The sequence below is a fragment of the Coregonus clupeaformis genome, chromosome 30 (genome assembly GCF_020615455.1).
Source record: "Coregonus clupeaformis isolate EN_2021a chromosome 30, ASM2061545v1, whole genome shotgun sequence".
In the NCBI taxonomy this organism is placed as follows: Eukaryota; Metazoa; Chordata; class Actinopteri; order Salmoniformes; family Salmonidae; genus Coregonus; species Coregonus clupeaformis.
Genome location: NC_059221.1, coordinates 13,716,014 through 13,728,041, shown reverse-complemented (window position 1 = coordinate 13,728,041; position 12,028 = coordinate 13,716,014). Strand labels below are relative to the sequence as shown.

General features: G+C 46.9%; 1 protein-coding gene across 1 annotated transcript; it reads right to left on the bottom strand.

Moving 5' to 3' along the window:
* Positions 1 to 580: 580 nt before the first annotated feature.
* Positions 581 to 2,892, bottom strand: sp5l (Sp5 transcription factor-like). The gene is made up of 2 exons (XM_041857990.2): positions 2,373 to 2,892; positions 581 to 1,843 (listed from the first exon to the last, which is right to left on the bottom strand). Exons 1-2 carry the CDS (start codon positions 2,424 to 2,426, stop codon positions 710 to 712), a joined length of 1,188 nt encoding a protein of 395 aa, XP_041713924.2. The 5' UTR covers positions 2,427 to 2,892; the 3' UTR covers positions 581 to 709.
* Positions 2,893 to 12,028: the final 9,136 nt, after the last annotated feature.

The window sequence follows — 12,028 nt, the reverse complement described above, 5'->3', positions numbered from 1 at the left end:
CAAATTAAATCTAAATTAAATTAAGAACTTGGAATTCTTATTTATTATTACCATTTATTTAAGTTGCTATACCAATTCACTTTACTTTACTCACTATACAACTTAAAAACAGTCTTCATTTGGAAAAATCATACTGTATATTCTATTATGTACATACTTCTCATACTAGTTTTTATTACTATTTTTTTGCTTTAACTTTTTATTACTACTTGTTATTTTTTGACTTTTGTATTTGGCTTTTGATTCTTGATTTATATTATTGTACTGCATTGTTGAGTTAGCAATCAAGCATTTCACTGTACCGTGTGCACGTGACCAATAAACTTTGATTTGATTTGACCTTGGACTTTGATAGCTGATTATTGTGGGAACCAGGTTATAATGTCATCATCAAGGGTTAAGAGTGGCTACCATCTTGCTATGGAAGATCATTTTTGTGCGACACCTAGAAATGCCCAGTGAACGCTTTGTATCCATAGTAAAATCCTAAACCTCGCCACTCGCTTGGCTTCCCTTGTTGTGAAATACCTCTCAAAAATGTTTTGTTGACAGGCTGAAAATGGTCACGACAACAGAGTTGAATAGTCTATAGGGTGTCCTTGTGGTCCGCTCCACTCTCTCTCAGAGGATCTGTGGCAGTTACAGCACAGCCACATATTGCAGTCTCTTGGCTCTATATAGTGTCTATTGAATCCCCCTCTAGTCCATTCTACTCTCTCTTGATGTTGGCCAACAGAGAGTCCGACGTGTTCCCACCGGACCGGCTCTTCCTACTCTGATGGGTCTTGACGTGTTTGGAGAGGTGGTCGCTCCTCATGAACCTCTTCCCACACTGCTGGCATCCAAACCTCTTCTCCCCGGTGTGTGTTCTGAGGTGGCGCTGTAGCTCGTCGGAGCGCGTGAAGCTCTTCCCACAGAACAGCCAGTTGCAGATGAATGGCCTCTCCCCGGCATGCCAGCGCAGGTGGGCCTTCAGGTGAGACGTCTTCTTGTACACCTTGCTGCACTCTGGGATATGACAGATGTGTAGTCTTTTCTTGCCGAACTCGAGTCCCCCGCCGTTGGCCTGGCAGTTGGGGCACTTGCAGCGACGGCAGCGGCGCGTGGAGGATAACAGCCCCTTGGAGGTGCCCTGTAGGAGGGCTGCAATCTGGGGCTGGTGGCCCAGGACCAGCTGCCGGCCCAGAGAGAAGGGGTGGTGGTGGTTGGTGGGGCTTCCGTGGCCAGTGGTCTGGGGGAGGCTCCACCAGCCCTGCTGGCCCTCCTCCCCTACATGGTGGTGTCCTCCGGATAGATGGTGCCTGGCAGAGGATACAGAGTTCTGAAAGAAGCTGGGGAAGTTTTGTCCCACAGAGACGCCATTATGCTGGGGGTGGTACTGCGGCCCATTGGGGCCCTGGCTCTGGGATGAGAGGACCTTGACGGGGGAGAGCTCGAAGGAGTAGGCAGAGGGAGGCTCGGCAGGCGGGGTCAGGGGCAGCTCGTGGTGGTGGTGGTGATGGTGGTGGTGATGGTAGAGTGCGTGGGGGTGAGGACCCAGGCCAGACTGCAGACTCTGTCCAGGGCCAACAGGGAACTGGACCTTGGGCACCGCGAATGTCATCTGATGTGCGGCTGCAGTGAGGCTGGAGGCGCTGAGACTAGAGCTAGGGGCCACCGCCACCTCGTTGCTCCAGAGCTGGAACATCCCGGAGGCTGAGCTCACCCCCACCGCCCCCTCATAGGGGAACTGGGAGCTCTCGGAGCCCACCGTGCCACCCACCTGCCAGGCCTGGCTACAGGTGGTGGCCAGGAAGGACAGGGCGTTGGGGGCTCCCTCTGGGGACGAACTGGGGGTCCGGTCCTGGTGGAAGATGGATAAAGCACATAATTCACTAACTCACACTAATTAGCCAGGCTAATGAAACTCAATATATCAAATTTTTTCAGAAAGCACTTTTTACATCAGAAGTTGTCACAGAATGCTTTTACAATAAGTCTGATGAAACTTCAGGAATCACAGCAATTCATGTGAATATTGTGTAATAAAAAAATGTATAGTGTGCAGATTTCTCATGTGGTACTTTTATTTGTTCTTGAATATCAGTTTGCATACTAATGTCAACTACAATATTCACAAATATTTATTGATTACAACTATATCATGATACAGTATCTGTGCAACTTCCTAACATTATTTCATTCTGTAAGGTTTAAAAAATAATTCACATTTACTTAGCTATAAACGGGACAGCGAATATAGCCTACTGAACATCAAACTTTATAACTCTACAGACTTATTTACTTTGCACAAATTCTTGCCACACATTTATGTAGACGCAATAAACTGTATAGAAGTGCCTATATTGATTTGTATCAAATCGTTTACATACCTGTAAAAAGGTGTGCAGAAAGTTGTCATTCCGTTGTATCGTCAGTGCAGCCATCTGTCCACGCGCTCTGTGTCTCCTTCGCACCTGCAACAGGAGCTGCGCGGAAAGGCAGCGACGAACGAGTTCACCAGGAAAGAGGCGCGGTATCGGTGGAGAAGAAGCGCAGCAAGCACTCGGGTTTTGGATGACACTGAAACTAAAAACAGTCCTATCCAGAAACAAAGTAATCCCGTGTCATTCAAGGCAAGTGTCCGGTCCTCAGTCCGTTTGGTTACAACGCTTCAAATGGTCTGACTCTGAATGAAAGACCAAACTAATTCCAGTTCATGTGGGTTCTCTTTCAGTCATAGGCAGTCGCATTCAGTCACAGAGCAGACCGCTTCTTTGAAGTGCAAGTAAAGAAGAGACTATCGCAATAAATCCTGTGGATTATTTCAAAGGCAGTTGCATGGGCTGTATCTTTATAAAGAGAAAAGGTCCTCTCAACGGGGTCTCCATGAGAACCAGTATGGAGAGGAGATGTGAGGAGTGGAGTATGGGAGGGGGTTGATTGGGGAGGGGGTTACATTGATAGTTAGTTGGGTGACGGGGAGGGTTGCTCATAATTTGCACTCAATTTCAACCAAATGCTGACCTTGCAAAACAACTCCTCCCTCAATTGTTCTGAATAACTTTGAGGCGTGAAAAAGGTATTCAGTAATATCCCGCAATTTCAGGGAGCGATGTGCTCTCGATTTCCTCTGTATATAAACTGCATATCTACACGGATTTTGTTAAATAAATTGGCAACTTTATTACACATGTAGGCTATTACTATTTTTAATAATAATAATAAGCCTAATCGTAATAATAAGCATACTCATTATCATCATTTGGCATTTCTGCACATAACATTATCAATATAGTTTCGAAGACAGTAAAATCTAAACCAAAAACTCAATTTCTGGGAACAACACAATTCGCATTAATGGAATAATAATAATTATTGCGCATTCTAAAGATAATATTCTTAAATTACTGAATTATATCAGCAATGTCTACAGTGCTTGCAACATCGTTTGAATTTAATTGGGATCTTTACTTGTTATTGGATCTTTATGATAAGCAGTTCATGAGCAGTTAAAGGCGTAAATGGCTTAAATTGTATTCAATGCACTAAAATGCAAAGCAAGTTTGAGATGAGATTAATTGCCCATCGCAGAGCATTCAGAGTCAAATACATTGGTGATATATCATACCAGGGTGGAGATGGGCGATAAATGACCAAATCAGTTTGGAAGTCTGTCAAATATGTTTCATTACATAAATAAATAAAACGCTTTTAAACATCGTCCCTTAATTTCTCTCTCTTTTTTTCTTATTCTCACGGTTACACCTTCCCAGGCTTCACTTGGGATCAGACTGTAAAGAATGTCACATCACCCTCATGACCATAACATTACATGTTTTCCCTCACAAAGCTAATTGATAAAACCTAATCAAAGCCTCCCCAGTTCTCACTGCTAGGTGACACGTCAAATAGGTCCTGCCCTGCGTGACTCCCTCACACTTCAGGGTCATGGAAAGGCCATTACAGATCTACCGCATTAAATGCAGATTGGGGAAGTTAATCTAATTCTGTAGATCTGTTCACCATTACAAAGTTAAGAGCTTGAATCCAAATCGGGAGCTCAGCTCATTTCTCATGTAAATAGGAGAGCAAAGCCTGAGCGTCACTTCTCTTCTCTTTGCTGTGAACCACATTATTCTCACAGGTCTGAGGTTCTCAATGAAAGAGAATGCAGAGAACTTTGCAGAAAAGGATCAGACTTTGTTCCGTGTTAATACCTAACACCAATTTAGCAAAATGTATAAATTTGTCATATCCCTGTACTGTAAGCATTAATTAGCAAACAGTTACTGTAGGATTTAAAAGTTTGCCTCATAAGAACATATTACAGGCAAACAAAATACAGATTAAAGATGAATAGGCAAATGTCATTTCAATCTGACCATTGGTATTTTAATTAATGAGCAATTGGGGTTCAACTAACTGGTTAGTACCACACCAATACTGCATGTAATATTACTTTTACAGAAGAACTTAATTTTTCTCAAATAAACTTAATTTGAGGTGTCAGCTACATAAGCATATGGATTGTAAACATTCCTGATTGAGTTTGCCCTATGGCCATTTGAGACTGATTTTTTTACCTTACCATTTGTATACAAAGGGGCTGGCAGCGAGAAGTATGGGGCAGTGTTGCCTCTAGTACATACAGTATGTTACAATTGGTCTAATAGAAAATGGTAATGGCTAACATAAAAAGCAAACACCCTAAAGAAAGTGACAGCAGGTGACAGGAAATACATATTAACTTTATTTTTAAACAGCTTTTCATGAATTATAGCTCATGCTTTCATATAATGCTAATACAATGATTCATGCAATGATAGATGTCAATCATTTTGAGTTTCAGTTTTTTTCACATTAGTTTTGTCTTGGTTTGACAGAGATGATCTATTAATTGGTGCGTGAATATACAGCCTCAATAAAGATGACGCAAATGATGCATTTAAGTTAAAACTACACAGAAAAGTATGTGGTTGGCTCTCATCTCTGAATAACCTTGACTGAGGAAAGCCTATGCAGAAGAATTCAGCTCCTTTTACAAATGTCCTGTTCCACCCACCCTTTCTGAACAGTACAATATATCCATTTGATTTTCTGTAACCTTAGCTGCCATCAAAAAACAAAAGATAATATAGCTTTCTGATGAGGAAATCCTCAGAAATGTTGCATTCAATTATTTTTGCCTGGTAAACAGCATCTGTAATAAACATTTTGTAACTGTGATGGGTGAGTTGAAGGAGTCAGGCGCAGGAGGGTAAATCACAGAATAACAGGATTTATTCAGGAAAACAGAGTTACGCAGTAATGCGTCAAAACAGTCCAGTGTGCAAAACAGGCACACTGGAACCAACAAGGCACACAGGAAAATAACCTGGCGATACAAAATACAAGGAGCTCCACCGAGCTTCACTATCCTCACAATAAACAATCACACATAAAGACAAGGGGGCAGAGGGAACACTTATACAGGTACTGATGAGGGGATACGAACCAGGTCTGTGTAATGAACAAGACAAAACCAATGGAATTATGAAATGAGGAGCGGCAGTGGCTAGAAGGCCGGTGACGACGAACGCCGAAGCCTGCCCCAACAAGGAGTGGTGGCAGCTTTGGAGGGAGTCGTGACAGTACCCCCCTTGATGCGCAGCTCCAGCAGCGCGCCGACACCGGCCTTGGGGACGGCCAGGAGGACGTGGAGCAGGTCGAGCTGGATGGCGACGGTGGAAATCCCGCAATAGGGAGGGATCGAGGATATCCCTTACCGGAACCCAGCACCACTCCTCCGGACCGTACCCCTCCCACTCCACGAGGTACTGAAGTACGCCGGAGCCCCCTCAATGTTCAGAGGAGGCGAAGGAACTTCCCGCACCTCAGACTCCTGGAGCGGACCAGCCACTACTGGCCTGAGGAGAGACACATGGAAACGAGGGGTTAATACGGTCATCTGGAGGGAGTAATAACCTATGGTGATCGGGTCTGGCTCTCCTCAGGACTTTGAACGGCCCCGCGGGCTCAGCTTCCGGCATGGCAGGCGGAGGGGCAGATTCAGGGTCGAGAGCCAGTACCCGATCACCCGATACAAAGACCGGGGCCTCACTGCGGTGGCGGTCAGCGTTGGCCTTCTGGCGACGCACGGCGTGCTGGAGGTGGACGTGAGCAGCAATCCATGTCTCCTCCGCACGCCGAAACCAGTCATCCACTGCAGGAGTTTTGGTCTGGCTCTGATGCCACGGTGCCAGAACCGGCTGATAACCTAAAACACATTGAAAGGGGCGATAGGTTGGTGGCGAAGAGAGTTCTGGGCATATTCTGCCCATGGCAAGAACACTGACCACTCCCCCGGTCGGTCCTGGCAGTAGGAACGCAGGAACTTACCCACATCCTGATTCACCCGTTCCACCTGCCCATTACTCTCGGGGTGAAAACCAGAGGTCAGGCTGACCGAGACCCCAAAACATTCCATGAACGCCTTCCAGACCCTAGATGTAAACTGGGGACCCCGGTCAGACACTATGTCCTCTGGCACCCCGTAGTGCCGGAAGGCGTGAGTAAACAAGGCCTCCGCAGTCTGCAGGGCCGTGGGGAGACCGGGCAGAGGAAGGAGGCGGCAGGCTTTTGAAAAGCGGTCCACAATGACCAGGATGGTGGTGTTACCCTGAGAGAGGGGAAGATCAGTTAGAAAGTCAATGCACAGGTGGGACCATGGCCGTTGTGGAACTGGTAAGGATTGTAACTTACCCCCTGGGAGGTGCCTAGGTGCCTTACTCTGGGCGCACACCAAGCAGGAGGAGACATACACCATCACGTCCTTAGCCAAGGTAGGCCACCAATACTTTCCGGTCAGGCAGCGCACTGTGCGACCGATGACCTGGATGATCAGAGGAAGGGGACGTGTGTGCCCAATAGATCAGACGGTCACGGACAAGAGACGGCACGTACTGCAGCACAGCTGGACACTGAGTTGGAGATGGCTCTGTGCGTAACACCCGCTCTTTGTCCGCGTCCATCGCCCATACTACCGGCGCCACAATACAGGAGGCCGGGAGTATGGGGGTGTTGTCTATGGGCCTCTCCTCTGTGTCGTACAGCCGTGACAGTGCATCTGCCTTCACGTTCTTCGTACCCGGAATGTATGATAGAGTAAAATCAAACCAGGTGAAGAATAGGGCCCACCTGGCCTGGCGAGGGTTCAGTCTCCTCGCTGCCCGGATGTACTCCATGTTACGGTGGTCTGTCCAGACGAGGAAAGGGTGTTTTGCCCCCTCAAGCCAGTGCCTCCACACGGTCAGGGCTCGGACAACAGCCAACAGCTCCCGATCACCAACGTCGTAGTTCTGCTCTGCCGGGCTGAGCTTCATGGAGAAGAAGGCATAGGGGCGGAGCTTGGGTGGCGTGCCCGAGCGTTGAGATAGGACAGCGCCTATCCCTACCTCGGACGCATCCACTTCCACTACGAACGGTAGTGATGGATCGGAATGGGCCAGTACCGGGGCTGAGGTGAACAGAACCCCCAGGTTACTGAAGGCCCTGTCAGCCTCAGCAGACCAGCGGAGCCGGGACAACCCACCCTTCAACAGAGATGTGATGGGAGCTGCGACCTTGCCAAAGCCCCGGATAAACCTCCGATAGTAGTTGGCAAAGCCAATAAAGCGCTGCACCTCCTTAACCGTGGTTGGAGTCGGCCAATTACGCACAGCTGAAATGCGATCTCCCGCCATCTCCACACCTGAGGTGGTAATGCGGTATCCGAGGAAGGAGACGGACTGTTGGAAAAACAGACACTTTTCTGCCTTGGCATAAAGGTCATGTTCCAAAAGTCGGGCCATCACTTTGCAAACCAGGGACACATGCTCGGCGCGCGTAGTGAAATACACCAGAATGTCATCGATGTAGACCACTACACCGCGACCAAGCATGTCCCGAAACACCTCTTTCACAAAGGACTGGAAGACTGATGGAGCATTCATTAAACCGTACGGCATCACCAGGTATTCCTAATGCCCCGTGGTTGTGCTGAATGCTGTCTTCCACTTGTCCCCCTCTCGGACACGCACCAGGTTGTACACACTCCGGAGATCTAATTTTGTGAAGAAGCGCGCCCCATTCATTGACTCGATCACAGATGGAATGAGGGGTAGAGGATAACTATAACATATTGTCCCCTTGTTCAGTGCTCGGTAATCAATGCAAGGGCGCAGACCTCCATCTTTCTTCTTCACAAAAAATTAACTAGAGGAGGCGGGTGAAGTGGAGGGACGTATGAACCCCTGACGCAGGGACTCGGAGACGTATGTCTCCATCGCCTCCCTTTCAGCCTGCGACAGGGGATACACATGACTCATGTGAGGCACAGCGTCTACCTGGAGGTTTATTGCGCAATCCCATGCCCGATGTGGTGGTAATTTGGTCGCCTGCGTTTCGGGGGGAATGCGCACGGTGGAGGTAGTGTCTGGACTTTCCACCGTGGTTGCACCAACGGAAACACCTAGACACCTACCCTGACACTCTTACGACCACCCCGTGAGAACCCTCTGCATCCATGAAAAGGTGGGGTAGTGTAGTGCTAACCAGGGAAGACCTAACACAAAAGGTGACTTGCTCTCTATGGGTCTCATGCGTAACCATAGTGACTGGTGCTGTAACTTCCCTAATGAATCCGGACCCTAGTGGTCGACTGTCAAGTGCTCTGATGGGGAGTGGAATGGATAGGGGAACCAATGTATTGCCTAGACTTTGTGCAAATGACCTGTCCATAAAGTTCCCAGCTGCGCCTGAATCGACCAACGCCTTACACTGGGGAACTACTGCAAATCTGGAAAGTGGATGTGTAGGGTACAGTGCGCAGCAGAGGGCTCTGAACGAGTGTGGGTGTTCGATACCTGGGGTGACACGAGAGTTCCCTGCCTGCCGCCTCCAGACCCGAAAGAACGCAGATGACAGCGTGCAGGAGAATGTCCTCTTGTGCCACTAGAGTGCCTCTGGCGCTGTCGTCCTCCGCTCTCCCGGATCTCCGCTCCACCCAGCTCCATCGGGATATATGGATCACTCTGGGTGCTGGGGTGTGGGTGGCTGGATCCGGTCGGCCAGCTGGTCCCGAAAGATCGGGTCCTCTCCTCTCCAGGCGTTGGATGACCTGGAGAACCCGATCCATCGCTTCTCCCAAGCTGGCTAGCATCGTCGAATGCTCCCCGACCCTTGCCACGACTCCAGGCATGTGCTCCTCTCCTGCTGACTCCATGGCGGGTGTGTGATTCTGTTATGGGTGAGTTGAAGGAGTCAGGCGCAGGAGGGTAAATCACAGAATAACAGGATTTATTCCGGAAAACAGAGTTACGCAGTAATGCGTCAAAACAGTCCAGTGCGCAAAACAGGCGCACTGGAACCAACAAGGCACACAGGAAAATAACCCGGCGATACAAAATACAAGGAGCTCCACCGAGCTTCACTATCCTCACAATAAACAATCACACACAAAGACAAGGGGGCAGAGGGAACACTTATACAGGTACTGATGAGGGGATATGAACCAGGTGTGTGTAATGAACAAGACAAAACCAATGGAATGATGAAATGAGGAGCGGCAGTGGCTAGAAGGCCGGTGATGACAAACGGTGACGCTTCGGAGGGAGTCGTTACAGTAACAGAGTATTTTCCCTTTGAAATGCATTCCTTTTAAAACGGTTATGTTTCCAAGGTTTCTAAGAAAATGATATTCTATCTTTGGATATAAACTGAGTATACAACACTTTAGGAGCTCTTTCCATGACATAGACTGACCTGGTAAATCCAGGTGAAAGCTATGATGCCTTATTGATGTCATTTTAAAATCCACTTCAATCAGTGTAGATGAAGGGGAGGAGACAGGTTAAAGAAGGATTTTGAAGCCTTGAGACAATTGAGACATGGATTGTGTATGTGTGCCATTCAGAGTGTGAATGGGCAAGACAAAATATTTAAGTGCCTTTGAACGGGGTATGGTAGTATGTGCCAGGCACACCAGTTTGAGTCAAGAACTGAAAAGCTGCTGGGTTTTTCACACTCAACAGTTTCCTGTGTGTATCAAGAATGGTCCACCACCAAAAGGACATTCAGCCAACTTGACACAACTCTGGGAAGCATTGGAGTCAACATGGGCCAGGATCCCTGTGGAACTCTTCAGGCTGTTCTGAGGGCAAAAGATGTGGGGGGGTGCAACTCAACATTAGGAAGGTGTTCTTAATGTTTTGTACACTCAGTGTAAATTCGCCGTGCAACCTTAAAACAATCTAATAGTATCATTCATGATTTTTAAAGGTAGAAATAAAAAATAACATTTAAGATTTAAGGAAAACAAATGAAAGAGAGGAAGAGCTCTTCCAAGGAGTAAGAAATCAAATATTAGTGCCGTCCCATCTTCAAGGCTCTGAGGTACCCAGCCTGCTGCTGCTGTGTGCCTCCTCTTGCTTTATTACCCAGCACAAGTTGTTAATTACCCTGATTCCTATTTCCTGTCCCCACTCTCCCCCCTCCTCCCCCTTCCCCTCCCCCCTTCCCCACTGTACCGACTCCCTCCTCCCTCCTTCCCAGATGAGGTGCTTTGAAGTGCAAAGTACTCTCTCCTCACTTTGAACTGTGAAAACAATGCTCATGTGGTGCTCTGCTTACTGCTTACCTTCCCTTCCCCATGTTAGCTAATTTAAATAGACCTGGATACATACAGCAAGCAGGCTTCCTTCCACGCTATTTCAAGGGACAACGAGAGAGTGTTTTCCAGCGAGCGAGTGGTCCCAGTGTTCAGTAAACAGCTGTTGTGATAGCAGGCAATAAGGCCTCACGACTGTAAACACTCAGGGCTGCGTTGGATAGGCAGCTGGCCACCAACTTCAACACTGAGAATGTCTTGGCTGGCCTATCGAATATAATATTTTCTTAAAGCCATTTCAAGAATTTGAACTGAAATGATAATTGATGGAAACCACATTTATGAGATATATTAGACACAAACTACCTGAGGTATATATATTTTTTTGCTGAGGGTCATTGTTATATCGTAATGTTTGAGTTAATACATTTCAATCTATTCTGTTGATAAGGAAACAAAAATATATATTTCCACCCATTACAGATGACAAACCACTAATCATGCTGTTTTTGTCACCGATCAATTCCCTCTTTAAAGCACCCAAAACAATGCATGAAGAATAGTCTAGTAGCTAGTCAAGCGTTTTTTTTTTTTTTTTTTTTTTAAATCATCATGCCTGGGGGGCAGTTTAAATGCCCTCAGATCACTAAAATGTCCCAGCTGTCATGACCATCTGCACCCTAAAAGGCCATTCAGCCACATAACAGAGGAGAGGAACTGCCTTTGTACTGGTGGCCCATGGGTACATCCCAAATGGCACCCTATTCCCTACATAGTGCACTACTTTTTACGGGAGCCTTATGGGAATCAGGTTCCATTTTGGGACGCAATCTGTGTAAGACAGCTCCTGTTTTACAGCACCAAGCTGACTAATAATGACTAAATGACCCTCATGTGACAAACAGTGGGCTAATGGAAGAGACAGGAGACAGACAGAAGGTTTAAAGCATGCAGCTTGGCTGCACTGCTTTACTTTAGAAGCATTCAGAACGAGAAAAAGAGGACAATATGGTGTGTAATTACCATGACAGTACTGTATAATTGAAATGAAGACTAACTTCAACAGCTGGACTTTACAGTAGGCAATATTATGACTATTTCAAAGTTCAATCAGGACATTTTTTCCTGACTCCTATGGTGTGGTGGGGAGGAGAGTTCCAGACGTAGAAAGAGAAGAGAAAATATATATCAGGTAATCCAGAAATCCCACACCTGTGCAACAAGGCCCTACATCTGTCTATTAGCATGTATGCAAGCTATAGCCTTTCCAGTCACCTGGGCAGCCACAGACAGACAGCAAACATCTCCACTTGTCAAAGAAAACTTTTATCAATACCAGGTGCACTTGAAGTTTGTTTGCATTTTGTTTTCCGGCACTCTTAACAACTTCAGAAGTCAGATCACAGGAGGGTGTGATCAAAG

Coding starts and splice junctions, on each gene's coding strand:
- sp5l (XM_041857990.2), bottom strand. CDS start 2,426: ATGGCTGCACTGACGATACAACGGAATGACAACTTTCTGCACACCTTT. Junction 1,844..2,372: donor TTCTGCACACCTTTTTACAG/GTATGTAAACGA, acceptor ATCTTCCACCAG/GACCGGACCCCCAGTTCGTC.